Genomic DNA, 25416 nt, shown 5'->3' with positions numbered 1-25416 from the left:
GTCCCCAGCCCTTTCCAGGATGGGTTGAGAATCCAGTGAGATCACAGATATGAATAAATGTTCATTTTAAGTAATTCACATGTGTAGAGCAATTAACATTCCCATATGGCCCAGGAAGACAAGCTCCTTGGGAGATCCCACATGTGCTGGCACCTCTTCCAGCCCCCAGAGATGGCAGATCCATCGGGAGAGCAGGGTGTGGCTCAGGTAGCTGAGCTGGGGCTCACCCCACCCAGTAGCAGCACCTGGCAATGAGCCCTGACATCATGATCACAATTTCCACTTCTAGAGGAGAGGTTCCTAGGTGTGCATCCCTTATTTTATAAACAATCAGAAGTGAGCAAGAGCCTTGCCCAGGGTTCCACAGGCAGGAGGTATGGGATTCTTGTTTGGCCTCCTCAGCCCCAGGGACCCAATGGGGCCCTGACCCCCCCAACCCCCAGGGGACACGTGCTAGGGTCCTTTACTGAAGAGCCTTTATTGGAAAAGGTGCTGTGGCCAGGAGCCTGGTCCAGAGTCCTCAGAAGGAGCTGAGGGAGGCTGAGGAGAACCTGCAAGAAAGGGCAACCCTTTGGCTCCAAAAGTAATGGTCCTGCATGGAAAGCTGAATGCTTTGTTTTGGGAAGAATGGCCAGCTGAGGGGGTTTTCTTCCTTTCTGGGGGAGGAGTCCGGGATCCTCCACAAATCCCTGTGGCCCTTCTCATGCACTCGGAGTGTACTGCAGAGCCAGCCGGTCAAAATCATTTTCCTTCAAAAGAAAACAAAAGAAAGGGGAACCCCATCAGTCTCTCACAAGCTTCCCCAAAGTTCTTAGGAGGAAGTGACCTCAACGGGGCATCTAATCCAGCCCCTGCCTGAAGGGGGAGGTTCCCTCCTTCCCAGTGGCCCAGCTCCTGCTGGGATTCCTTCTCTGATGCAGGGCTCACTGTCTCCACTCTTAGTTCTTTCTTACAAAGAGCTGAAATCTGCTTCCCTGAGATCCTCCTGGACCTGCCTTCAGAGGACAGGCAGAACAGGCCTTAATCCCTCTTCCCAGGGGGAAATCTCGATGCTTCAGAACCAGCCATGATTTGGAATCAGACAGAGGCTCTGTGTTCACATCCAGCTGTCTCTCCATTGGAACTTATCCTCTCTGGGGCTGAGTTTCCTCATCCATAGAAAGGAGTGGGTGGCCTGAATGGCTTTTGAGGTGACGTCTAGCTCTTCACATGTGATCTTTTGAAAGACTTAAGTGTACCCCTAAATGTGGGAACCAAAACTGGGCCCACGGTTCCAGGTAGGGTCTGCCCAGGGCAGCAGAGAGCTGGCCCGCCTGGCCTCATGTAGGACGCTCGGCCTACGGGAGGCTGGGGAGCCATGGGGTACTTGGGTGGATTGTGAAGGGCTCACCAGGGGCTTACCTTGCTCTGGTATTCTTTGATGAATGGGTGGGACCGGTGGGCATCTTTCAGTTGTGACAAATATCTGTTCGTTACCTAGGGCAGGAAGAAGGATCACTCATCACCCCTAATACTTGTCCTGTCTCTGAGATTTTGCTCTTCCCTACATCGCTCTCTGAGGCCTTTTCTTCGAGGACACTGTCCTGAACCATTCCCCTCCCCCGCTCCTTCCTCAGATGCCACACACTCATCAGCCCCACTTGGACACCTCTAGTGACGGACGATGCGGTAGAGTCTATTTTTGGACAGCTCCAGCTGTCTTCTCCTGTGTCTTCCGCAGAGTCACTGTGGCACAGGCCTGAGCACCAGGGAGGGAAATGGGGAAAGAGCAAGGGGGATCTTACCTCAGGAGCCTTCCCCAAGTGCTGGGACAAGACAATGAAGTTGATGAGGGTCTCTGGGTGGCTGCTGTCCTGGAAGCAACAAGGACAGGAGGTCCAGGATGAGGACAGAGGCCTGTTTGCTTCCCTCCCCAATCTCCCTCCACAGACTCAGGGGCTGTTTTTGCCTCAGACAGTGACTTCATTGTGCCCATGAGTAATATCCTCTAGCAATCAGGATTGGCCCCTTCTGTATTTCCACAGTCTTTTCAAGGAGCCTGGTGTACTTGGGGACTATGGGACTTGTCTGAGTCCCCAGCTGAGCAGGTGACTCAGAACAGGCATCCAAATCCAGGTCCAACCCTTTTCAGCAAAGGTGATCAGCAAGGCAAACTCTGTCATGCCCACTTTACAGAGGGCCTCCAGCTAGAAATCACTCCAGGTTGTCTACCTCTGGGGGTGGCTGCCTACCTCTGAGGGAGGCTTCCTCTGGTGCTGAGGTGATCCTCTGAGCATAAAACTGGGTGCTGCCAGGGCCCCATTGGAAACTAGGGTGTGCCTGCCTTCTGTGGGGCCTGGAACCTGACCTTGTCAAGTGCCTCCTGGAGAACTCCCTCTGCATCTTCCCATTTGCCCTGGGCCATATAGCAGGCAGCTTGGCCATTGAGTAGCAGCAGGGTGGAGGAGCACTTATCAGCCATCTCCTGGAAGATATAGTAGGCATCCTGCAGCTTCTCACCACCCTACAAGAAGACACAATTGTTATAGCTTGGAGGTCTGCCCTGTCACCACCCAGGGACAACTGGGAATCATGTCTTTATGTTCAATCACCCAGGAATCTAGTAATAGTAGGCTTTCCTTTCCAGACCCACCCTCATATCCTGTGGCTAGGGAGGCAACCTTACTAATTTACCAAAGACATACAGAACCTCAAGATCTGGGAGGCCTCCGGGAGCACAGAATGTCAGAACCAGGAAGCTTTCTTGCAAGCAGAATATCAGAAAAGACAAAGAAGATGAGTGATTAAAGCCAGGAACTCCATATCCAGCTTTTTTTCATCTGGGCAGGGAATTCCCAGTACAGAAGAAATGCCTTCCACCAATGCAAACTCATCTTTAAGAGAGAGGAAGATGCCTGACCCTATAGTTTACCACAGACTCAAAGAATCTCAAGGTGGGCTGTCTCAGAGCAGGGAACGTCAGAGCCAGGAGCTACTTTAGCATAGAGAATGTCAGAGAGGTGAGATCTCCGCCTGCATCTATTATGCTCGACTACTTCTCACCCTTCCTTTTATGTATGGGGAAATGGAAGCCCAGAGAAGGGAAGAAATATGAACAAATTCAGACAGTCAGTAGCAGAGCTCAGGCCTCTCTAGCCACTAAAGAAACTGTGTCTGTATCCCTCAGAGGCCTCGATGGCTCTGACCCACACGTCTCTGAAAAGACAAGAAGGGAAGCACACAGCCTGAGCTCTGGAATTCATTCAGTTACTGGCAATGGACTCCAGTCTCCTCAATGAGAAAAGTGAGGCAAGCACACACTCTACAAGTGGGAATCTTTTCTGTACAAAAATCAAGCCAGGGAAAAAGGTCCAAGGCTTGGGGAAACAAATCTCTTGGGTTCCAGGACACTGGCACTTGACCCAGCCCAGGTGAAAGGCTGTGAATGCCTTGTGTTTTTCTAAGAGAGCCTTCTGAAAACAGTGATTCAACAAAGAAACTTGTCAGAAACCTGGAAAGCCCAGCCAGAGACAGGACAAACTGCCAAGAGAGAAGTTCTGGCTTCATCACTCTGAAAATGGACCAAAACAGAAAGAGACGGAACTAATGAACTTCCAGCAAGGACACAGGACTGTGAGGTAGTTGGTCTGCAGGAAGACCCAACCCTGAACCTGAATACAAAGCAGAGAATACCACAGCAAGTGGGCCCACTGTCATTCTCACTGTTGGGCAGCCAGGTGGCCCTAGAAGAGAGGAGGGGACTGATCTCAAAGGAAAACAGCCCGACTCTAGCTCAAAGTGGATGATAAAAGTCAAGCCTCACATTCTCTGGCCAGGAACCACTGGCCGAGCTGCACCTGTGGACGTGATAGACCCTTTTTCATTTAGGATGGGTCCTATAGCTTCAGGTTTTACCTCCCCTTGCTACGGACACACTATATGTCTATGTGTGGCAGGACCAGTCAACTGTTACCACAAAATGCATACATTACTAGGCCATCTCCCAAAAAGCCATTCATTCCACCCCCATTTGCTAGGAAGCACCCATGTTCTGCACGGCCCCATGCTTACAGCTTAAGAGAGGAAGATGATAGAGACCAGCTTTGTTTTCAAGGCCATGGAGGGCATGCTAATCTCACAGAAGGCAGCACTGGAATGAACAAGTACAAGGAATGTAACGCTGGGGATGTTCAGCTTGGAGAAGACTGAAGGAAATCTGGGTTGATGTCTTCAGGATTAGAGGGGCCACCATGAGCAAGAGGGACTAGATGTGCTCTCCACTGCCCTGACAAGGAAGCAGATTTCTGTCCAGTGATGGAACAGGTTCTCTGCAGGGTGGAGTCCCCCATCACCACAGGGGACAGCTGAGGGGAGACTCAGAGTCTGGCTGGGTATTTAGATAATGGCTTCAGGTCACTTTCCTGATGTGGGTCTTTACACTTCTTTTTATGCCACAGTCCTTTCCTGTAGCAAGAGATTTAACTGGAAATGGAAAAGAGTCCACTTCCCTTCTGCAGATCACTGCACACTGAGGGACTCAAGCGGGGAATGTTTTCCATCCATGGGACAACTGCAGGTCGCACTCGCTGGCTCCCTCAGTGCAGGAAGTTGCCTGCTGACCCAGGCCTGGCTCCTCCCGCCCGAGGGGCCTGTGTGCTGAGGCCTCCCTGCACTCAGGACGCTCACCATGGCCAGGTTGACCCAGGCGGTGGCCAGCTGCGTCAGTGTGGCGTCCTCATCTTGCTCCTGCATCTTTTTCAGCTCCTTGCTGTGGCAAAAGAAAGGAGAATCAGAGCTGAGAAAGAAACTCTGGAAAACTGGCACAACGCAAATGTGCATGGAGCCACAAGTTTGTCCAATTATACAGGAAAGCAACTTACAATGAATTTTTTCTTAACTTTGCACTCTTTGACCCAGAGATTAGACTGCTAGAAACATATCCCAAGGAAGATAAAGATAGAAAGGTTCCATACAATTCATGACAAAACAAGAGATTAGAAGTTCACAGGAAGATGGACGATTTTGATTTTATAAAATTAAAAAGCTTGTGCACAAGCAAAATCAGAGGAGAAGCAGGAAACTGGGAAAAATTTTTGCAGCAAGTTTCTCTGATAATGGTCTTATTTCTAAGCTATATAAGGAACTAAGTCAAATTTATAAGAATAAGGGTCATTCCCTAATTGGTAAATAGGCAAAGGTTATGAATCAGCAGTTTCTAGAGGAAGAAATGCAAGCTATAAATAGCTACGTAAAAAAAACAATTACCTAAAATGCTAATAATTAGAGAAATACAAATTAAAACAAATCTGAGGTACCATCTCACACCCATCAGTCAGTCAGTCAACAAACATTTATAAGCACTTACAATGTGTCAAAGCTCTGTGCTAAGCCCTGGATTGGAAAAGCCAAAAAAAAGGGAAAATGGGGCTGTGGGTAAATAGGCACTTAATGTACTGCTGGTGGAACTGTGAGTTGGTCCAGCCATTCTGGAGAGCAAAGGGCTATAAAACTGTGCCTAACCTTTGACCCAGTGACACCACTACCAGATCTCTACCACAAAGAGATCAAAGAAAGAGGAAAAAGATGCATATGGGCAAAGATATTGATGGAAGCTTTCTTTCTGGTAGCAAAGAATTAGAAACTAAGGGGTGCCGATCAATTGAGAAATGACCAAAGTTATGATAGATGGTCCATGGTATATGACTGAGGCAGCAAGGTGGTATAGTAGATAGAACAGGAGTCAGAAAGAGCTGAATTCAAATCCTGTCTCAGATACTACTAGATGTGTAACCCTGGACAAGTCACTTCACCTCTATATGCCTCAGTTTTCTTTTTAATTCTTTTTATTTCATTAAATATTTCCCACTTATATGTAAAAAAATTAACATTCATTTTAAAAAATTTCGAGTTCCAAATATTCTGTCCTTCCTGCCCCTTATGCCTCTTTGAGAAGGCAAACAACTTGATATCGATTATATATGTGAAGTCACACAAAACATATTTCCATACTAGCCATGTCGTGAAAGGAAACACAACCAAAACAAAACAATAAAAATAGAGCAGAAAAAAGTCTGCTTCCTTCTGCATTCTGAGTTCATCAGTTCTCTCTCTGGAGGTGGAAAGCGTCTCTCATCACGAGTCCTCTGGAACTGTCTATGAGCATCGTCTCAGTCAGAGCCAAGTCTTTTACAGCTGATCATCCTGACAATATTGCTGCTGCTTTGCTGCTTGTCCTTCATTTTCAAAGAGGTTCAATGACATCATGGGGCAATGTCTTGACTTATGTGAATTGGATTTAAGTGAAGCAGTTGCACAAAGTCTTCAGCCTCACTTTCTCTTCCAGAGCCATCAAAGGGACAGGACAAAAGTCAGGAGGACTGGTGATGGCCCAGGATGCCAGTAGACGACCTTGGTGTCTAAGCACTCCATAGCACCTGCTTCTGCCACCTTCATGGTCATTGACACAAACTGTTCTCATCTACCCATTTCACTGGGAGAAGTCTTCACATGCCTGGGGTAGATACCTCCCTAACTCACCAAAGAGTTTGAGGCCCATTGGTTCCTCTCAACCCGGTGAGCCCCTCTACCAAACTGTACAATGTTCTGGTTTGGCTCACTTCACTTTGCATTAGTTCCTATAAATCTTCCCAGGTTTTTAAGAAACCATCTGAAACCATCTCTCCTCATCATTTCTTACAGCACAATACAATAGTATTCCATCACAATTGTATACCATGACTCGTTCAGCCATTCCTCAATCGATGAGCATCCCCTCACTTTCCAATTCTTTGCCACCACAAAAAGAGCTGCTACAAATATTTTTGTACAAAGAGGTCCTTTTCCTTTTCTTTGATCTGTTTGGGATACAGATCTAGTAGTGCTATTGCTGAATCAAAGAGTATGCATAGTTTCATAGCTCTTTGGGCAATATTCTAAACTGTTCTCCTGAAGAAATGGATCAGCTCGCAACTCCACCAGCAGTGAATTGATGTCTCAATTTTCCCACGTCCCCTCAGGCATCTGTCATTCTTCTTCTGTATCACGTTAGCCAGTCTGACAAGTGTGAGGTGGTACCTCAGTTTTGTTTGAATTGCATTTCCGTAATCAGTAGTGATCTGTAACATTTTTCATGTGACTATTGATAGCTTTAATTTCTTCTTCTGAAAACGTGTCTGTTGATATCCTTTGACCACTTATCAACTGGGGAAAGTCAGTCTCCGTTTTCTTAACTGTAAAGTTAAGGTAATAACAGCATCGACCTCTCAGGGTCGTTATGAAGATTAAATGAAATTATATTTGAAAAGTGACCTTGAAGACCTTAAAGGGCTACGTAAACGCTAGCTATTATTATGAATCTGATGGAATTATTATGCTACAAGAAATGATGATTTCAGAAAAATGGGAAGACTTGTATGACATGAGCAGAACTAGGAAAACAATTTCTCTAATAACAGTATTGTAAAGGCAAACAACTTTGAAAAATTAATGACCTATCACAGTTCCAAAGGACTCATGATGGAATACACTGCCCTCTTCCAGACAGAAAATTGATGGACTCAGTGCAGATCAGGACATTTTTTGGAATGTGGTCAACATGGGTATTTGTTTTGCTTGACTATATATGTTTGTAATCGTTTCCCCGCCCCAATCCCCCTTGCTTTTTTAATGGAAGAAGCAGAGGAAAAAGGGAGAGAATACAGACCTGAAAATAAAACTCAAAAAAAAAGGTTCCATTACACAGCAAAATACTTCTAACAGCTTTTTTTGTTGTTAGTGTAGCAAAGATAAATAAGTTGTGGTTCCTAAATGTGACGGAGCATTACTGTTGGATGATGTAAGAAACTACAAGTTTGATAACTACAGAGAAGCATGCGCTGAAGCAGAGTGAAGTAAGCAGAACCAGGAAAACAATACACATCGTGACTGGAACATAGATGGAAAAACAAAGCAATGAAAACTGAGTTATTATGACTGAGCTTGGCTGCTAAGAAGAGATATGAGAAGACAACTGTCCTCCTTGTTCACAGAAGCGAGGGAAGGTTTGGTGCTCTGCATATGTTGTTATATCAGGTAACTTTGCTGAAATTTTTCCTTTTAAAAATTAAAAAAAATTTTTAACGAACAAAAATCTATTTTGTCTTCCTTTACCCCAACGGAAAGGAAAAAGAAACACAAAACTATTATAATAACTATGCATAATCAAAGAAAACAAATTTCTGCATTGGCTGTGTACCAAAAATCTAGGCCTTATTATGCATAATGAGCGGATGCTGAGGCAGATGGCAGCTTCATGGAAGTACGATCTTCTGTGATCATGAATGATTACTGTGCCAATCAGAAGACTTAAGTCTCTGAAGTTGTTTGCTTTTAGAGAGCTGTTCCAAGAACACAACATACATGGTAAGTACAACGATGTAAAAGGACAAAGAGATTGAAACAAGACACTGTCCAACTAAAATGACCAAGGTTGGCTCCAAAGAAAAGCCTAAAAATGGAGTGGGGGAGGGGGAACTATGGCATGGAACACGACATATGCAGTTAGACATGGTTAATGTGGTCATTACATTTGCTGAGTTGCTTTTTTATCTTTCTTTTCAATTCTTTATAGTAAGGGGTCTTTTGGCCCTGGAACAGGGGTGGAAGGACATATTTGTGATATGATAAAATAATAAAAAAATTTTTAAAAAAGCTATGTGAATCACTGACCTCATTGTCTTTCTTCCCAACTTCTCCATTGCCCTCCCAGTCACCCAAGCTTGTGGCAGCTGAGGGTCATCCTTGACTGACTCCTCACGAGTAGTCCCAGCCTATGATCACCACTCTAATACAGGAGCTCTTTCCTCCTGTGACCCTAATGTTACCTGGGGCAGGCTTTCATTGCCTCAGCCCCAGGTTCCTGCACTAGCCTTCTAGCTGACCTCTCTCCGCTCCAGTCCTTTCTCTACTCAGATGTCAATCATCCTCCTGTTGTGCACATCTGACCATTCAATCACCTCTAGTGCTCCCTATTCCCAGCAGGGCCAAAGAGAAGATCTCCTGGTCACCTCTGCAATCTTCTTATACCCCTGTACCCCCCTGTTCTATGATCTAGTAACCCTGCCTCCTTGTTCTTCCTCCATTCTGATGGCCTTCTTAGTCCTCCTTAGGCTGAGTGCTTTCTCTCTGCTTACCCCTGTTTGTACATTGTTGGCACGTCTCCCTATTATACCATGAGCTCCTTGACTATCAGCAGGGGCTGTGTTTTTGCCTTTCTCTGTATCCCCTAGACATAGCTCCATGCCTGGCACAGTAGACACTTAATAAATGAATGCTGACTTGGCTTGATGACATCCAAAAAGTGGTGTGAAAAGGAAGAAGGAATCAGCACCAAATAGTCTGACTGGTTCCCACTGACATGATGCTTTAAGGGTTTGTAAAAGGTGTCCCTCAGCCTCTAGGAGGAAGGTGCCACAATGCCAATGACCCACATTACCAGGGGGGAAGCCTGGTCAGGAGAAAAGGGGGATGCCTCTCACTGTGGGTCCTCCTTGTGTAAACCTACTCCAATGAAGGGGATTCTCAGTTGTTGCCAACTCCCCAAACACTTCCTGCAGGGCCCTTGAGAGGAAGTACAGCAGGCAAAGAATCAGACCCCAAGGTCCTGGTGCTGGGAAGCACAGGGAGACTCTACACTAGGAAGTCACCACACTTTTGAGGTAATATGTGCCTAGCAGTAATAGCCCTACCCATGATCACTTTAGGAGCTTACCATGTAACTGCACTGGGGAGAGAAAAGGGCAGAGACATCATAAAGGACTTGAGATGAATTGCAAGGTGGTCAACTACTGACCAGAGGAAGCACTTGAAAGAGGGCATGCCCGAGTAACTGGGAGACAGACCCAGCTCCTTGATGCCTTGCCCTCCTTCGCCAAGGGGCCTTGGTGCCTCCTTTGCCTGTTCCCTCACCTCTAGAATAATGGCACTGAACTGGAGGATCTCTAAGGTGCCTTCCTGCTCTGACTTTGGGCCCTACATCCTGATCTGTCTGCCCTCTTTAGCCCAGAAGGGTAGAGCAGAGACTGGAGGACACAGATGAGAGTGAAGTCCTACACCTGAATCCAACAAAGTAAACTCTACAAGCTCATACATTTTGTGGGAACAAGGTCTGGAGCTCTTACTGGACTAGAGTTATAGTAATACAGTACTAGGCCAACAGATACCAAGAGCGCAGTCTGGCTGGGTACTCTGTCCTGGTCAGACCCCAGGAAGAGGAGTACAGTGCTCAGGGCTGGGAGCCCCATGTCAGGAGGACCATGGTGCGACACAGTATGCCCAAAAGAAGGCAGGGGAAAGGGACTCCAAAGCAAGTCATACAAGGATTAGCTGAAGGAACTGGAATGTTTACCCTGAAGAAGAGCAGACTTGGGGGATACATGCTATCTTTCTTGGAAGTCTGTCCACTGAAAGATAAATTAGGTTTGCTCTGCTGGTCCCTAGAGGCAACAACTGGGCTACAAAAAATGGGCAGAAGATGCAGAAAAATCCCTTCATCCTCAGCACAAAGGATAAGGTTTCTAGCAATGAAAGCTATCCAGGAGAGACAAAGCTTCCTTTTGGGGGGCACAAGTGGAGGCTGGATGGTCCTTCCTGGGGACACCAGAGGGGATTTGTGCTTCAGGGAGGTTGGTGCCAGATGTGGTCTAGGGTTCTCTGCTGTGTCGAGCATGTGATCTTACCGGGCTAGGTCCAATCTGTCCAGCTTCAGGAGGATCTGCACAATCATGGCCATGCTGTTTGGAAAGGATAGAAAAGGAGGTCACTCTAAGCTCAGGTCACGGCACCCTGACTGTTTCCCCCCTTTTCCTAGACCCCGGTGGCAATGCTGGCCAGAGGGACGAGCTGAGAATATCAGTCACTCTGAAGTGCTACGACTTACTGAGTAAGCCAGAGCCAGGAGATCTCCACTGCAGCCGAGCCATACCTCAGGACACATACCCTGGGAAAACCTCCTTCCCAAAGGTCATTCAAGAGGGATGGCAAGACAGTGGTAAGAGTTTGTTCAAGGGATTCAAGAGGGAGGGATTATCAGAGCATCAAGGAGGATTTCAATAGCCTCTGAATGAAGAAGGCAACATAAAACCAACATAAAAGACATGTAGGGGGAAGTCATCAGGAAAGCTCGAAACCTGGAGAGCAGGAAAGGATAGATCATGAGCCCACAAAAGAGACAGGTAAGCCCAGGTGAGCTGGGGTTGGTGGGTGATAAACTTTCCAATTGGAATGGAAACACAGACCTGACAGGCATCCCCCCACCCCCAGCTGAGCTAGGAGGGAAGACGGGTGTCAGGCCCAGGGCAGGTGCACCATGTTTATGTGGGCAATCCCTCCCTGGCCTGCAGCATGTGGCCTGATCCTGGCCTTAGATGCCCAGCTCCAAGGGAGCCTCTCTCTGAAGACTGCGGCCACCACTGATCCTTCCCTCCTCAGCCCTTGCAAACCACTTGGTTCTTTTTTCATTTTAAAATCACACTGATCACAATAACAACCACTTCTCTGTCACTCTGTGGCTTAAAAGGTGCATTCCTCAGAGCCATCCCATAAGGCAGGTAGCTAAGAATCTTAACTTGGAAAAGACGGAAGGAGGTCCGAGTCACTTGCCAAGAGCCATACTGCTGGCCTTGTCTTCTGACCCCTAGACACCCAGCCAAGGTCTTCTGAATGGCTGTCATTTGTTAGAACCTCCTCAGGCATGCTGTGGCAGAGTGAAGTCAGGGGGCCTTTCTCATTAGGTAGCCTTAGTCCAGCTGCACTGCCTGAGTCTCAGTTTCTTCATCTGTAAAATGGGAATGATCTTCTTCACATCTCCTACTTCCTTGGTTTGTTAGGAAGCACTAGAGACAGACACAAGTGAACTATCAGGACTGTTTCTGTGTCCTCTTGCTCCTACCCCACTCAAGTATGTGGCTTCATTGGAGTCAGGAGACCATGAACTGTAACTTCCTTTTACCTCAAACAGGGTATGGATATGGCACCCGCACATTGCACCCTGTGACCAGGCAACTGAATACAGCTTATGCAGAGAAGATGCTGGCTGAAGAGGGAGGGGAAGGGCTATGGTCTCAAGGCAAAGCCTGGGAGTGGCAGAAAAAGTCCAAGGGGCAAACCTGTCCTAAAAGCTTCTATTGTGTGGGTGGAGGTCTGCCTGAAGGACATCTGTCCTTAACAATGGTCAATCCAGGGAATCTCTGGCAGACACCATCTCATTCTGAGCTTCTCTATAGTAGTAAGCCTTCCACAAACTCTTGACACTCTCTTGGTCAAGACCCTTCCATGGATCCCCCTGTCGGAAGCTAAACATCTTAGTTTGCTATTCAAGTCCTCTGCAATCCAGGTTCCCTCTTCAGAATAGGCCTCATCTGACCATACTCCCCTTCAGACTCCAGGGGCCAGCCAAAACGGACAACATTCTCACCTTTGAGCCTCCCCCATTCTATCACTGATGCCTGGAATACTTATGCTTTCATCTCTAATGTTCCAAATCCTATTCATTTTTCAAGGATGAGCCCTAATGCCACCCAAGTTCAACATAACCAATATTTGTTGCTGCTGCTGCTGCTGCTCAGGCCTGTCTGACTCTTCATGATCCCATTTGGGGCTTTCTTGGCAGAGATACTGGAGTGCTTCGCCATTTTTACAGTGCTCCTGCTCATTTTTACAGATGAGGAAATGGAGGCAAATAGAGTGAAGTGACTTGCCCAGGGTCACACAGGTACCGAGTGTCTGAGGCTGGATTTGAACTCTCTTGACTTTAGGCCTGGTGGTCTAAACACTTTGCCATCAAGCTGCCCCCAACATACATTTTCTGGGCAGTTAATGTGTATCAAACACTGCAATGGGCAATTCTTCATGGAGCTTGTGGAGGTGATGCAAACATGAGTAACTACAACAGACGCCATGGGAGTTCATCAGAGAAGTACCAAGTCAGGTCCAAGAAGATAAGGGTCATTAATAATGAATATCTGTCATCACCATCTGGGGAGGATGGGCAAACTTGGGGACAGTGCCATGAACAGTGTGGCCTCTGAGCTGGGTGTCAGAGGATGGGCAGGAAGGAAGAGAGGGAGCTGGGCACATGAGGGACAGGGCAGCTCAGAGGGAACAGGCCACCTCAGCTGGCTGGTGCACACAGAGAGAGAATACATAAATCAAAGGGGAAGATGGGTGCTAAGGTGAAGGCAGGCTGTTGAACTAGGCCACCAGGCAAAAGCATTCCCAACGTCACCTACAGGGCATCAGGGACCCTGAAGCTTCTGAAGGACAGGACTAGTGTGGCAGCCAGGCAAAAGAGGAGGAGAAAGTGAGGCTAGAAGAGCTGAAAAGAGGCCATGGGGCCATTCAGGTGGGTGATGAGGCTTTGGACTAGAGGGCTAGAGAGGAAGAAACTATAGAGGGATGCCATGAAGGCAGCAGTGACAGGGCTTGGTGGTTAGCTGGCTGCGGGAGGTTAGACGGGAAAGAGAAGCAACAACTTAATACCAACGCAACAAACATGGAAGTCTGAATGACTGGGCCACCACTGACAGGAGGAGCAGGCCAAGGAGTAAGACGAGCCTCTCGGTCTGGGACACACTGAGGCAGTCAGGGATGCTGGAGGACTCTCTCCTGACATTAGAAAGACGCCCTTTAAGCAGAACAAGGAGGACAAGGAGTGAGGAGACAAGGGAACAGGGAGAGTCCACAAGAAAAGGACAGTCTACTGAGTCAAAAGCCACAAAAAAAGATGAGGACCGAAAAAAAAACTGTTAGATTTGGCAAAAGCAAAGGATAACAAGGGGAATCCTAGCTCGTACTTTTAAAACTCGACCATCTTTACAATGGAGGCAGTGGGTGATAGTGGATAGAGACCCTAAACCCAGAAGAGCCTGGGTTCAAGCCCTGCCTCACACAAATCCTGGCAGGGACCCTGGGCAAGCGCTGAACCTCAGTGCCCTCGCCCATGCTTTAATATGAGAAGGCACAGAGAAGGTGCCAATCTGCGCTGGGAGAGGGAGTTTCCATCTCCTGGAAGTCCTAATACTGATGAAATCACAGGTCTGCTTCCTATCCCCATCCTGTGGGGTTTACAAAGACCTTTCCTGACACACGCTGAGGGCAATGGTGCAAATATTATTACCAAGGCTCAAAGCAGGTCAATGGGGCTGGCAGGGGGGCTACAGGAGCAGGACAGGGCAGGTGCCAAGCAGTGGGGTCTGAGAGGAGCTAGGGCTGGGACAGAGAGACAGAAGGTGACTAGATGTTGTTTCTAGAAGTTTCATACTAAAGGGCAGAGGGGACATGAGATGGCTCAGAATTTCATCACTGTAGACAGACTGAAGGTACATGAGAAGAGTATTATATGGAATGATAGCACAGGAAGATGGGGAGGACTGGGGATCCAGGGCACAGCTGCGGGAAGGGGGTCTCCTGGCTGGTAAGCCAGGGAACTGAGGGGACAGGGCAGGATGTGGGGAAAGGCCAAGAAAGTTCCTGCCAGAGGCATTCAATATACTCAGTGAAGGGGGCATCTCATTCAAAGTGGGGTCTCAGCGAGAGGAAGGGGGACAGAAGGACCGATGAGCAGCAGACAGGGCCCAGCTGCCTGAGGCACCCAACAATGTGTAGAGGACAAAAGCAGTCAGGGATGCTGAGCAGCTTGGGAGCAGGGGAGAAAGAGCTGATGGTTAGCAGGTGTGAAATGGTAGGAGATGGGGTGGGGTTCCCAGGAGATGGTGGCTGGATAGTTATTGGAACAGCACTGACTACGGTGGCAAGTGGAGCCCAAGGGAGAGGGAGGGCCTGAGAGGGGAGAAGATGGAGGCACTGGGGGCTGAGCCAAGCATCATGAGGAGGCGTGGAGGGCCCAGGAGCAGCATGGCCCGGGTGGAAGCACCGCTCTTGTGCTTTTACCACAGTCTAATCAGTACTTATGGACACATCTCCTGAAGAACAAGAATGTGTCATAGAATCCTTGATTCAGCTTGCGAAGGGATCTCAGAGCCATCTAGTGTAACTAAAGATGAGAGTGAGGCGAGAGAAATGAAGGCCCTTGTCTGAAGTCATTACACAGGCAGTAAGGGGAAAAAGCAGGATTAGAATTCAGATCTTCAGACTTCAAATTCAGCACCCTCTCCATGGTACCCCATTGTTTCATCTTTATATCGTCCATTTAAGACCGCATGGCCTTTTACATAGGAGGTACTTTATGTATTCCCTAAAACACAGGTCCAACCATGTCAATGTCCTCCTCAATAAACTCCCATGGCTCCCTATTGCCTCCAGAATCAAATAAGAACTCCTCTGTTTGGTGTTCAAGGCCCTTTGTAACCTGGCCCCTCCTCTTTCCAGTCTTCGTATGCCTCATTCCCCCTCTTCCTCACTGCTCCGCCTGCTCTCGACTCTGTGATCCAGTGACACAGGCCTCCTGGCTGCTCTTCCCCTCATGGCCTGGAGTTCTCTCCTTCCTCCTCTCTGGCTCCCAGCTTCCCTGGCTTCTTTCAAGATTCAGTTACACTCCCACCTTTTACATGGAACCTTTCTCAGCCCTCCTTTGTCTTTGAAGGAGACTATCCAATCTATCCCGTCCACAGTTGGTCTTGGTCTAATCATTTGCACATCGTCTCCTCTGTTAGATTGTTACTTTCTTGAAAATGGGGACAGTTTTTTGCCTTTGTAACCGTGGGACTTAGCACAGTGCCTGGCACATGGTAGGTGCTTACTAAAAACATTCTGACTTGGTGTTTACTGAACTGAACTGGAAGTCAGCTCTGAGCCTGCTGGATCTGCCGCTTGTTGCAGCACAAGACATCCTGGACTCTCCTGAGGGAGGAAAGGAAACAGTGCTGAGCCAGGTTTGCAGAGTCAAAGACAAAGCTGCTTTCAGCAGCGTGAGAGAATAAAGGTGCTTTCAGGCCTCTGGGCTATGTCCTTGAAGTGAGTCCCTCACCATTCAGGGAGGACATCTACCCAGAATACAAATGTGGAGTTCTGGCTTCCAAACACACAGGCTTTGGAAGGGCCTGAATATTTCTAGACAAGACTCATTCATCTGTTTCTATGACAACAGTTCAGAGAAACTCTTTGCATGCCAAAGAATGTGTCTTTGCCCCCCGGCCTCCTTGCAGTGCTTGTAGATGGGTGCTGGGAGGCGGGGATGGGGAAGGACATCATGACATACAGTCATACTCACCACTCCAAGCTCTCCCCCTGGTGCAGTGTTCGCAGAGCAGCATCAGGGTTCTTGTCATGGAAATAGACAGAAGCAGCCATCAACAAGAAGGTGGTATTGGCCACATCAACATTCTTGGCCATCTTTCGATCCAGGTCTGCCACAACTGCATCTCTGCAAGGTAGAGGTGATCAGGGCTTGTACCTCCTTCCCCCCATTCCCTGGGATCTCCTGGGTCCTAGTAATCCTAGGGGAAAACATTCTCACAGACTCACAAAGCCATAGAATATCCAAAGTGGAAGGGATTTCAGAATGCTGGAGCAGGGAGGAGGCTTAGGAATCACTGAGCCAATCCAGATAGACATTGACAGCATTTATGAGTGCTTTCCCCAATTAATGTGATGCTTTGGGAATGAATAAAATCTGCTATTTCTCAGAGAAGAAATCCAGGTCCTCGCATTCCCTTTCCCCTGCCCCTGACTGCTGTGACAGGTTCAACTGGGATACTGCTGATATGCAAGCTGAGATGAAATGCTGGAGCCCAGGCTCAGGACAGCCCAATGAAGAATCACTAATGACACTGGCCTATGGCAGAGCCAAAAACTAATAGCCATGTTCCCCTCTTTGAGCCTTGATTTCTCTATCTGAACAATGAGGTGCTGGATTAGATTATTTCTAAAGGCCCTCCCAGCTCTGACATCCTGGGTTCTAACGGCTCTCCTGGTTCTGATATCCTGTGTTCTAAAGGTCCTCCCAGTTCTAAGATTGTAGATACTATGTTCTAGTAATCTTCTAGTTTCAAGATTCCAGTTGTCCCCTTCTAAAAAATAATTTATATTTCTAAAACTGATGTCAAATGTCAACTAGGCTGGAGGCTGAAAGAGAGAGTATACTTCCCTAGTCCATTCTCCTTTATAAAATATGAATTCCAAGGAAAAAGACTTAAATTCCAGTACTGGAAAAGGTCCATTGTAGTCTCAGAGGGCCGGAGGGTAAGAAGCCTTTAATTAGTCAGACTGGAGGTGGGTGTGGTCTGAGAGGTACAGAGCCCATGAAAGCATCTTTCCTATAAGCTTCTTGGTCTGCTTCTGGAACAAAACTGGGGCCTGGTGACAGGCCAGGTGAAAAGGTCTTATAGAATCCGTATCCAATGTCACCAGAAACATGAAAATCTCTTCCACACCTTAGCAACAATGTGTAGAAGGCACCAGCCCCAGCCCAGAAACATCATGGAGACCTCTCCTTTGCTGGAGGCTGATAAATACTGGCCCTGGAAGCTTGAAGAGACTCAACCCTTTAATGAACCACTCTCATCTCTGTGGTGCTTTTCCCAATAGGTCTGTGAGCTAGGTAGGCAACTATCATTCCTATTTTACAGATGAAGAAACTAAGGTACTGCTGTTTTGAGCACCCGTCCATTTGCACTGGGCCCCTCCCACTCACCTCTGGTTTTCACTGGAAAGATACTCTGCAAACATTCGTACAGCCTGGAGCTCTGGAGAGGAGTTTGCTTTGATCTCATCTAGTACCACACCATACTTTCTCTGTGGAGAGCAGAGATATCCCATTATATCAGTCCCTATTCATAAAAAAGGTCATTCAGGACTCAGAGTGGTAAGGCCACAGAAGCCAGGCAGGGTTCCTACTCTCTTCTGTACCCTCAGGGCTGTGGACAGCCTACCCCAAAGGGAGCAGTCTGAATACCAGTGGCCACAAGGAAGCCTATGTCTTCTCTGAGGCACTGGGCTACAACAGAGAAGGTCCTGGACTTGGAGGGAGGAAGCCTGAGGCGCTTAGCCCCAGGCTCAGCCCCAATAGTTATTGGCTACATGACTGCTAAGTGGGAGAGTGTACAGAGCACTGGACTAGGAGTCAGGAAGATCTGAGTTCAAATCTAGCCTCAGACACTTAACAGCTGTATGACTCTGGGCAAGTCACTTCACCTGTGGGTCCCTCAGTTTCCTTATCTGCAAAATGGGGATCAAAATAGCACCTCCCTCCCAGGGGTGTTGTGAGGATCAAATGAGATAATATTTATAAAGCACTTAGCACAGTGTCCAGCACGTAGTAAGTGCTATATAAATGTTAGTTATTATTAGTTGTTGTATAGAGGTTATAAATTTCATTTAAATATTATTGCTATCTTAATTTATAATATAATTTCTCTATCCTTGTCCTCCCAGGGAGCCATCCCTTATAACAATAAGAAAAAGACAAAACAGTTCAATAAAACTAAGCAACATATTGACCCAGTCCTACACTCTAGGGAGTCTTTCTCACTCCCAGCCCCGCAAGGAGAGAGAATTTAAAAGGATATTAGTACACTGTAAGTAATGCTTGTGGGGGAACTAGATTAGACCTATTCTTCTCTGTGGGTAATGCCTACTGTGGAAACTTCTCCATCAGTGTAGATTAGCAATCTATAGCTCAGAATCTTAGGAATTTCTCTGGGGCACAGAAAAGTTAAGGGCATTCCCCATGGTCACAAAGTGAGTCTGTTGCTGAGGAAGGACCAGAAATCGAAGCTTCCTGATTCCAATGATGCCATACTATCTGCTCAGTCATGCTGCTTCTTAAGAAAAGGTAAACATGAAAAATTTAGAGAATCTTGAAGATTTGTTTGGACAAAATACAGAAGAAAAGAAACAACCAAGGGGCTGGTGTACACACCAATCACATTAACAGAAAGGAAAACAATATGAAGATTTCAGAATCCAGATCCATGGAAGGACCAGGTTGATTCCAGAGAACTGATGAGGAAACAAATCACATTGTTTTGTTTAACTGCATTCCTTTGCTGTCATCATGATTCTACTGGTGATGGGGAGGAAGTTAGTGGAAAATGAAACTAATGTGTAAGGCACAAGTAAAACCTTTTTAAAAATGAAGCACTGACCTTCTCTCTCTGTTAACAGAGGCCTGCCCTGCCTGCTATCTTCAGAAAGCCCTGTACCTTCACTTTCTCCTCCATCAAATGGAAACACTTGGAAGAGAAGATCTCTGAGGTTCTCTTCGAAATTGACAATTGCCATTGCCCCTTTTAGCTCTTTCTATCATTACTATCGAAATTTGTTACAGAACCAAGGAAATGGATAATAAAGAGGCAACCTAACTTTGTTATATAGGCATGGGAACTCTGAATGAGGTGGGCGAGCTACAAAAGTCTGAAAACATCATCACCTGTGCGAGATAAGCTCTGTACAAGAAGACATCTCTTTCCACTTCTTTTTCTGGGCTGGAGAGCTAGAGAGAACAAAAGATGTTAGGAAGAACACATACACATATGGAAATGGAGTCAATCAGCAGCATCTACTATATGCCAGGGACAGTGACTAGGAAAACACAAACAATCCCAACCCTCAAGGAGCTTACATCCTATTGGGGGATACATGTAAACATATAAGTATACCATATATACAAAGTAAATAAAAAGGAATTGCATAGGCTGGGATAGATCAGGGAAGGCCCTTGGTGGCACAGCAGCTGAGCTTTGAAGGACAGTTCTAAGGGTTCCAAGAATTGGGGTGGGGGGGAGGGGCGCAGGGGGAGGCATCAGGTGTGGGAGACAGTCCTGCAAGGGCTGTAGGGAAAGGGAAATAGAGGTTTGGGTAGGAAAAGCTCTATTTGGCTGGACCACTGAGAGTTTGGGAGAGGGGGGTATGTGTAGTAGATGTGGAAAGGAAGACCAGGGCCTGATTGTGAAGGGTATCAGTCTGTAGCTCATTCTTGACAGATCTGGAGCTCCTGGAGTTTCCTGAGCAGGGCAGAATAGACCAAGTTCAGGCCTTATCAGCACCAGCAGAGTACTGGAACAGCCAAGGCTAAGCAGTCTTCCTAGTTCTCAGTGCAGATGAGGCCCACGCTGGGCTAAGCTAACCTGGAATATTGGAGAAATACAATTCAACAAGTGCCTCCAGTCTTCAAGGCCCTATTCTAGGTAGTAAGGATACACAGATTTTGAACTCAAAGAGCTGACCATCTAAGTGGGGAGCAAAGACTTGTCCATAAATAATTATAATAAAGTTAGACTAATTACAAAGAGAAAAGCAGGAATAGGGTACTTTGAGAAATCTGAACACAGATCACATCCAACGGAGAATCAGAGGAGGGTCTTGGGGGATGGACCCTAAACAGAGATGGATAACCCCATTTAGTTAGAATGTACTATGGATCAAGGAGACCAATGACAGACATTAGAAAGGTAGGTCGGATCCAGATGGCCTGGAATTCCAGGATAAGAAATCTATACTTTATTTGGTTGGCAATGAGGAACTACAAAGTTCTTGGACAGTAGGATGGTAAGAACCATGTATTAAGAAGATTATTTGACAAGGAGGTAAGTACAGATTGAAGAAGGGAGAGACCAGAGATAGGAAGACCACTTAGGAAGTGGGGAAAAGTGAAAAAGGCCTTAACAAGGGAATGGCAATGAATGAAGAATGAGAGTGACAGACTCCAGATCCCACGGGGGAGAATCAATAAGACTCAGCAGTTGACTGGATGTTAGGACATGGGAGCCAGGGGTAGTTCTTGAGGGTGACTGGGAAGCAGAATTTTTGAATGTATCTCCCCATGACCAGGATGTCTTGCACAGGGAGCAAGTGATGAGATTGTGGCAAGCACCAATTCCTGTCTGCCATAGTCAGAATCAGGGTCTGGAACTTAAGGAAAAGTTGGTTCCATTCATGAAATAGGTTCATCTGCTGACTTTGGATTTTCTAGGATTACTGAAGTGCAGTGGTCTGGCTCAAACCTAGACAGGTCTTTTCCCTTCTCTGTGTCTTAGTATCTTCCTGTGTAAAGTGAGAAGGCTGGAATAGGGTTCTCCACCTGGAGGAGGCAACCACAATGCATTAATAGCTTCTATGGGAAAATGTAATCCAAGCCCCAGACTGATTTACCAACGAATTTCTGAGATGTGATCTGTTTGCTTTTTAAAGCTGATTAAAGACAAACCCCAAAGGCCAAGAGACCAAACTCTGGGGAGGGAAATATGGGGGTGTGGGGCTCCAAGATAAAATACAACCTCATCAGCCTGGCATTTAAAGCCCTTCCCCAGCTGGCACTGGCCTTCCTTTCCAGCCTTACTGAATAGAACTCCCCTTCAAGTTTCCAACACTATGTTCCAGCCAGACCTCCAGGCATCCCACCTCTGGCCTCCTCAGTCTGCCTCTCAGACCTTCAATGTGCTGCCTGCCTCCTGATCTTTGCCTCTTACAGTCCTTAGCTTCCTTAAATGCTCAACTCATGTCCCAGCTCCTTGACTCATCTGTTGATTTGCCTTAATGACAATTTCATTCTTCAAAACCAAAGGGGAAATTCTGTTCTAGTTCTGATACTCATTAATAAGGAGGCACGAGTTGCTGGGATGGAAAGGATGGGAACCTTACAGGAAAGGGACCACCCCATCCTAGAGTTTGTGATGGAGGAGAGGAAATTTGAGCACCATCTGACATGGAGTTACCCTCAATTTTAGGAAAGCAGATTTCAAAGATCTCAGAGGAGAGATGAATAGGATCTCAGGGAAGTGGGCTCAGGAGAGAAGGGAGATGCTCATGAATGAAATCCTGAAGACACTAAACGAAGGGAAACAACTTCATTGAGGAGGAAAAATGGCATTTGTCTGAAGAAACCAATGTGGATACATAGGGAACTCACCAACCAACTTAGCTTCTACAATAAAAGAAGAAAAAATGGGAGCAAAGCCAAGTAATGAGGATGAGAATGAGAGCATAGGTGAGTTCTGTAACAATGTTAAAGTTCAGAATGACCCAAGAATGGCAAGGGAATCGAGGAAATGATCACTTGGAGAGCATGGGGTGCTCAACTGCTCTTTTTTGCTTTCTTCTGCTAAGAAGAAATGACTGAACATAAACGACCAAAAAGCAGATCAGTAAGGAGTAAATGAGAGCGAACCCAAGGCACCCAGCCCAGAAGAGCCACACCCTCTGGTCCTCAAAGAGCGGGCACTGTCTGCCATGGCTGAGCATGGAGAGGGAATGGGAGAATAGAAAATGCTGGTTGTCCCAAGTTGTAAGAAAGAGAACAGACCAAAGCCTGCAAACTAGAAGAGTGAGCCTGACCTCAATTCCTGAGAAAACCCTAGAAATGATCATTATAGAGCTAGCTGGCAAACATTTATTTAGAAAAGGAAGTAGGGATTACAAAGAGCCAGCACGGCTTTGATTAACGTGGGATTAATCCCACTTTCCTTTCTGACAGGGTCTCTAGTGAATAAGGGAAAGGCAACGGATAGAGTTTATGCAGATTTTAGCAAAGCTTTTGATAAAATTTCTCTTACCACTTTTGTGGAAAAGCTATGCATTGAAAATAACACATTAAATGGATTCAGCAGGGGCTGCCAGTGATTCTGCGTCAGCACGGCAGAAGGAGCCCTGAGTCTTATCAATGATCAATGGTGTGGATAAATGACTAAGTGGCAGGTTCATCCAGTCTGCAAATGACACCCAGCTTGGAAGAAGCTGGCACTTCCGATGACAAGTAGGATTCAAAAGGATTTCAACAGGCTGGAGCACTGAGCTGAATCTAATAAGATTCACTGAAACAAATGGGAAACCTGCATGTGGGCACAAAAATTCAGCTTCATGAACATAAGATGGGGAAGCACAGAGAAAAAGCAGCTGATCTGAAAAAGATCTGGGTGTTTAAGTGGATCACTAGCTCTACAGGAGCTAGCAGTGTGCTGTGGAAGCCAAAAGAAGCCAGGATAATCTGGGCTGCCTTAAGAGGGGCATAGTTTTGATCTCATCAGACTTCATCTGGAGTACTATATCCAATTAGGGGGCAACCAGGATGGTGTAGAGCCTTGGATCCATGTCACGGACTCTGAGGACATCATAGGGATGTCCCACAGTCAGTCTTAACTGAGATTCCACAGGGAAGTCTGCAGAGAGAAGGAACTAGGGCATGTTTAGCCCAAAGAAGAGAAGATTCAGATCATTAAGTACATAAAAGCCTGTCACGTGAAGGCAGGACGAGCGTTGTTCTAGCTGGCATCAGAGGGTAGAACTAGGAGCAATGGGCTGGAATTCTGGAGAAGCAAATTTGGGACTGAGGTCAGAAAAACATTCTCACAATGACAGCTCTCAGAAAGCAGAATGGACTGCCTGGAGCAGGGGAGGATTCCCCCTCTACTTGGAGGCTGGATCACTGCCTCTCAGGCATGTCATTGGGGAGATTCCATTCATATATAGGTTGGACAATGAGGCCTTTTCCAACTCTCAAGTTCCATGACTTCTATAGGATTTCCTACAGAAAAAGTGGATGAAGCCTCTATTTCTTCATTCAACTCAGAATGTAAGGCACCATCCTAGAGATAAAAAGTCAAAAATGAAATAGTCTTTGACCTCCCAGAACTTATTCTCAAAGATGAGGATAATGTTTCTGCTACCTACCTCACAGGGCTCCTACGAGAATCAAATCAAAATGTATGTGAAGGTTCTTTCCTTCCCCCTTTTTTAAACTGTAGAGTGTTCTGAACATGTAAATCATTACCTTTGCTATTGGGCTCCTTTGAAACTATTTCTTTCTACCTGCCACCTTTGGGAAGAATTTGGTAAATGTTCAAATGACAAACCTGTAGAAAATCCTAAATTGAAAACAGGGCTGGGGACCTGATACTTACAAGTTTGCCTTATGAAGATACCTTACTGGAGCCTGGATTTTGGAGGGCACCAAGCTTAGGTTTTCCCAAAAACTAGTCCAAGGCAACTTTTTCTTAATCATCTGTAAAACTTACCATTTAATGGATAAAAATGACCACTTCCTACCTGACACCCCTCTCATGGTAGGCTCCACCCAGTTGAGATCAAAGAGCTGTCCAAGGTAGACAATTTAGCTATTTAAAGGTCCCGTTTACTTTGGGTAGGGAAATACATAGTTGCCCTTCCACCTCCCCTCTCAGGAGGAGAGAAAGCCTTGAGTGGGGGGAAGACAGAAAACTCCAAGGTTCAGCCTTGGACCTAGAGGTCTCTTTCAGCAAGTTTACACTCATCTAAGTTTGGAGCCCTACCAGAAAATTTCTACTCTGTCTTTTGACCACACCTCCCATCCTAGCTACTGAGGCAGCCCACTCAGGTTCTTTAACAGTCCCAGATGAGGTTAATGAAGCTTGACTATCTATAGCTAGTCTTAACCAGGCTTCCCTAGAGAGGCTTGCGGAAAGACCATTAACTGGGAGGAGGGACGGCTTCTTAGCAATGAGAACCGTCCAAGGGTGGAGTTGTTTTCCTCGGCGGGTAGTGAGGTGCCCATCACTAGAGATCTCCCTGTGCAGGCCAGATGTCCCCTTGTTAAATAAAATTTGGGGGCGGGAGGAGATTCTTGACCATTCAGGTACAAGCGGGGCTGGACAATCTCTCGAGGTCTCCTTTACCTAGAGCACTTCGTCTCTGCCTTTTCTTGGCCCGGGTGAACATTTCAAAGTTTTAGTGTGTTGCCCCCGCCCCCCAGAAGAAGGCTGGATTTGGAGTCCGGGGTCCTGGCTGTGAATCTCCGTTTCCTATTTACTACCTGCTGACCTCGCGCAAATCGTTAGCGGCTCTGAAGCCTCAGTTTCTTCCACCTGTAAAACGAAGGGGTTGGCCTGGGCACCTAGGACCCTGTCTGCAGGTCCCATCGTCGTGGGTCTCCCCAGGGCTCAGCACGTAGGAGGCGCTACATGAACATTCGCTGAATTGAAGGAATTCGCTGTATCGGCCGTCCGCGCCCTCTGGGCCTCAGTTTGCCCGTCGGCAAAATGGGGCGCGAGGATTTGGACGAGATCCCTCCTAAAGGGCCCTGGCGGCTGGGCTGGGCTAGGCTAGGCTGGGCTAGGCTAGGAATCCCCGGGCCCGGCCCTGACCACGGTCTAGGCCGGGGCCGAGGAAGGAGGAAGGCGCCGCGGACCCCGGACCTCCCGCCCTGCCCTCCGTCCCGGCCCGCTGCACGCACCTTGACGCGCTGCGCCTCGTTGATGCACTGCTGGTAGCTGCCGATGTAGAAGGCGTTCTTCACGTCGAACAGCTCGTCCACTTCCCCTGGGCCGCCGGGGGCCGGGCCGGTACCGGGAGCCGGAGGGGCCATCTTGTTACCGACACGTCGACAGAGACGAGGAGGAAGTGACGCAAGCCGGCGCCCGCACGGCCCTCTGGGAATCGTAGTTCTGGCCTTGAGCGGAACTAGAAGGGGCGGGGCTGGGGAGGGGGGAGGAAGGAGGGAGGCGTGTCTGGGCGGGGACGTGGTGACGCTCCGGA

At 47.2% G+C, this 25416-nt stretch overlaps 1 protein-coding gene across 1 annotated transcript; it reads right to left on the bottom strand.

Moving 5' to 3' along the window:
- Positions 1 to 462: 462 nt before the first annotated feature.
- On the bottom strand, positions 463 to 25337 carry COPE (COPI coat complex subunit epsilon). The gene is made up of 10 exons (XM_072601604.1): positions 25115 to 25337; positions 19343 to 19405; positions 17606 to 17706; positions 16184 to 16336; positions 10695 to 10748; positions 4666 to 4747; positions 2348 to 2503; positions 1785 to 1853; positions 1402 to 1476; positions 463 to 749 (listed from the first exon to the last, which is right to left on the bottom strand). Exons 1-10 carry the CDS (start codon positions 25244 to 25246, stop codon positions 702 to 704), a joined length of 933 nt encoding a protein of 310 aa, XP_072457705.1. The 5' UTR covers positions 25247 to 25337; the 3' UTR covers positions 463 to 701.
- Between the last annotated feature and the right edge of the window lie 79 nt (positions 25338 to 25416).

This window comes from Notamacropus eugenii, chromosome 4 (assembly GCF_028372415.1).
Source record: "Notamacropus eugenii isolate mMacEug1 chromosome 4, mMacEug1.pri_v2, whole genome shotgun sequence".
Taxonomy (NCBI): domain Eukaryota; kingdom Metazoa; phylum Chordata; class Mammalia; order Diprotodontia; family Macropodidae; genus Notamacropus; species Notamacropus eugenii.
The sequence above is the reverse complement of the archived record's forward strand: the minus strand, read 5'-3'. Positions and strand labels throughout refer to the sequence as shown.

Excerpts from the sequence above, each read along its gene's own strand:
- COPE (XM_072601604.1), bottom strand. The coding sequence starts at position 25,246 with ATGGCCCCTCCGGCTCCCGGTACCGGCCCGGCCCCCGGCGGCCCAGGG. Across the intron at positions 4,748-10,694 it reads GACAGATTGGACCTAGCCCG|CAAGGAGCTGAAAAAGATGC; the intron begins GTAAGATCACAT and ends CTTTTGCCACAG. Across the intron at positions 1,854-2,347 it reads TCCAGGAGGCACTTGACAAG|GACAGCAGCCACCCAGAGAC; the intron begins GTCAGGTTCCAG and ends TGTTGCTTCCAG.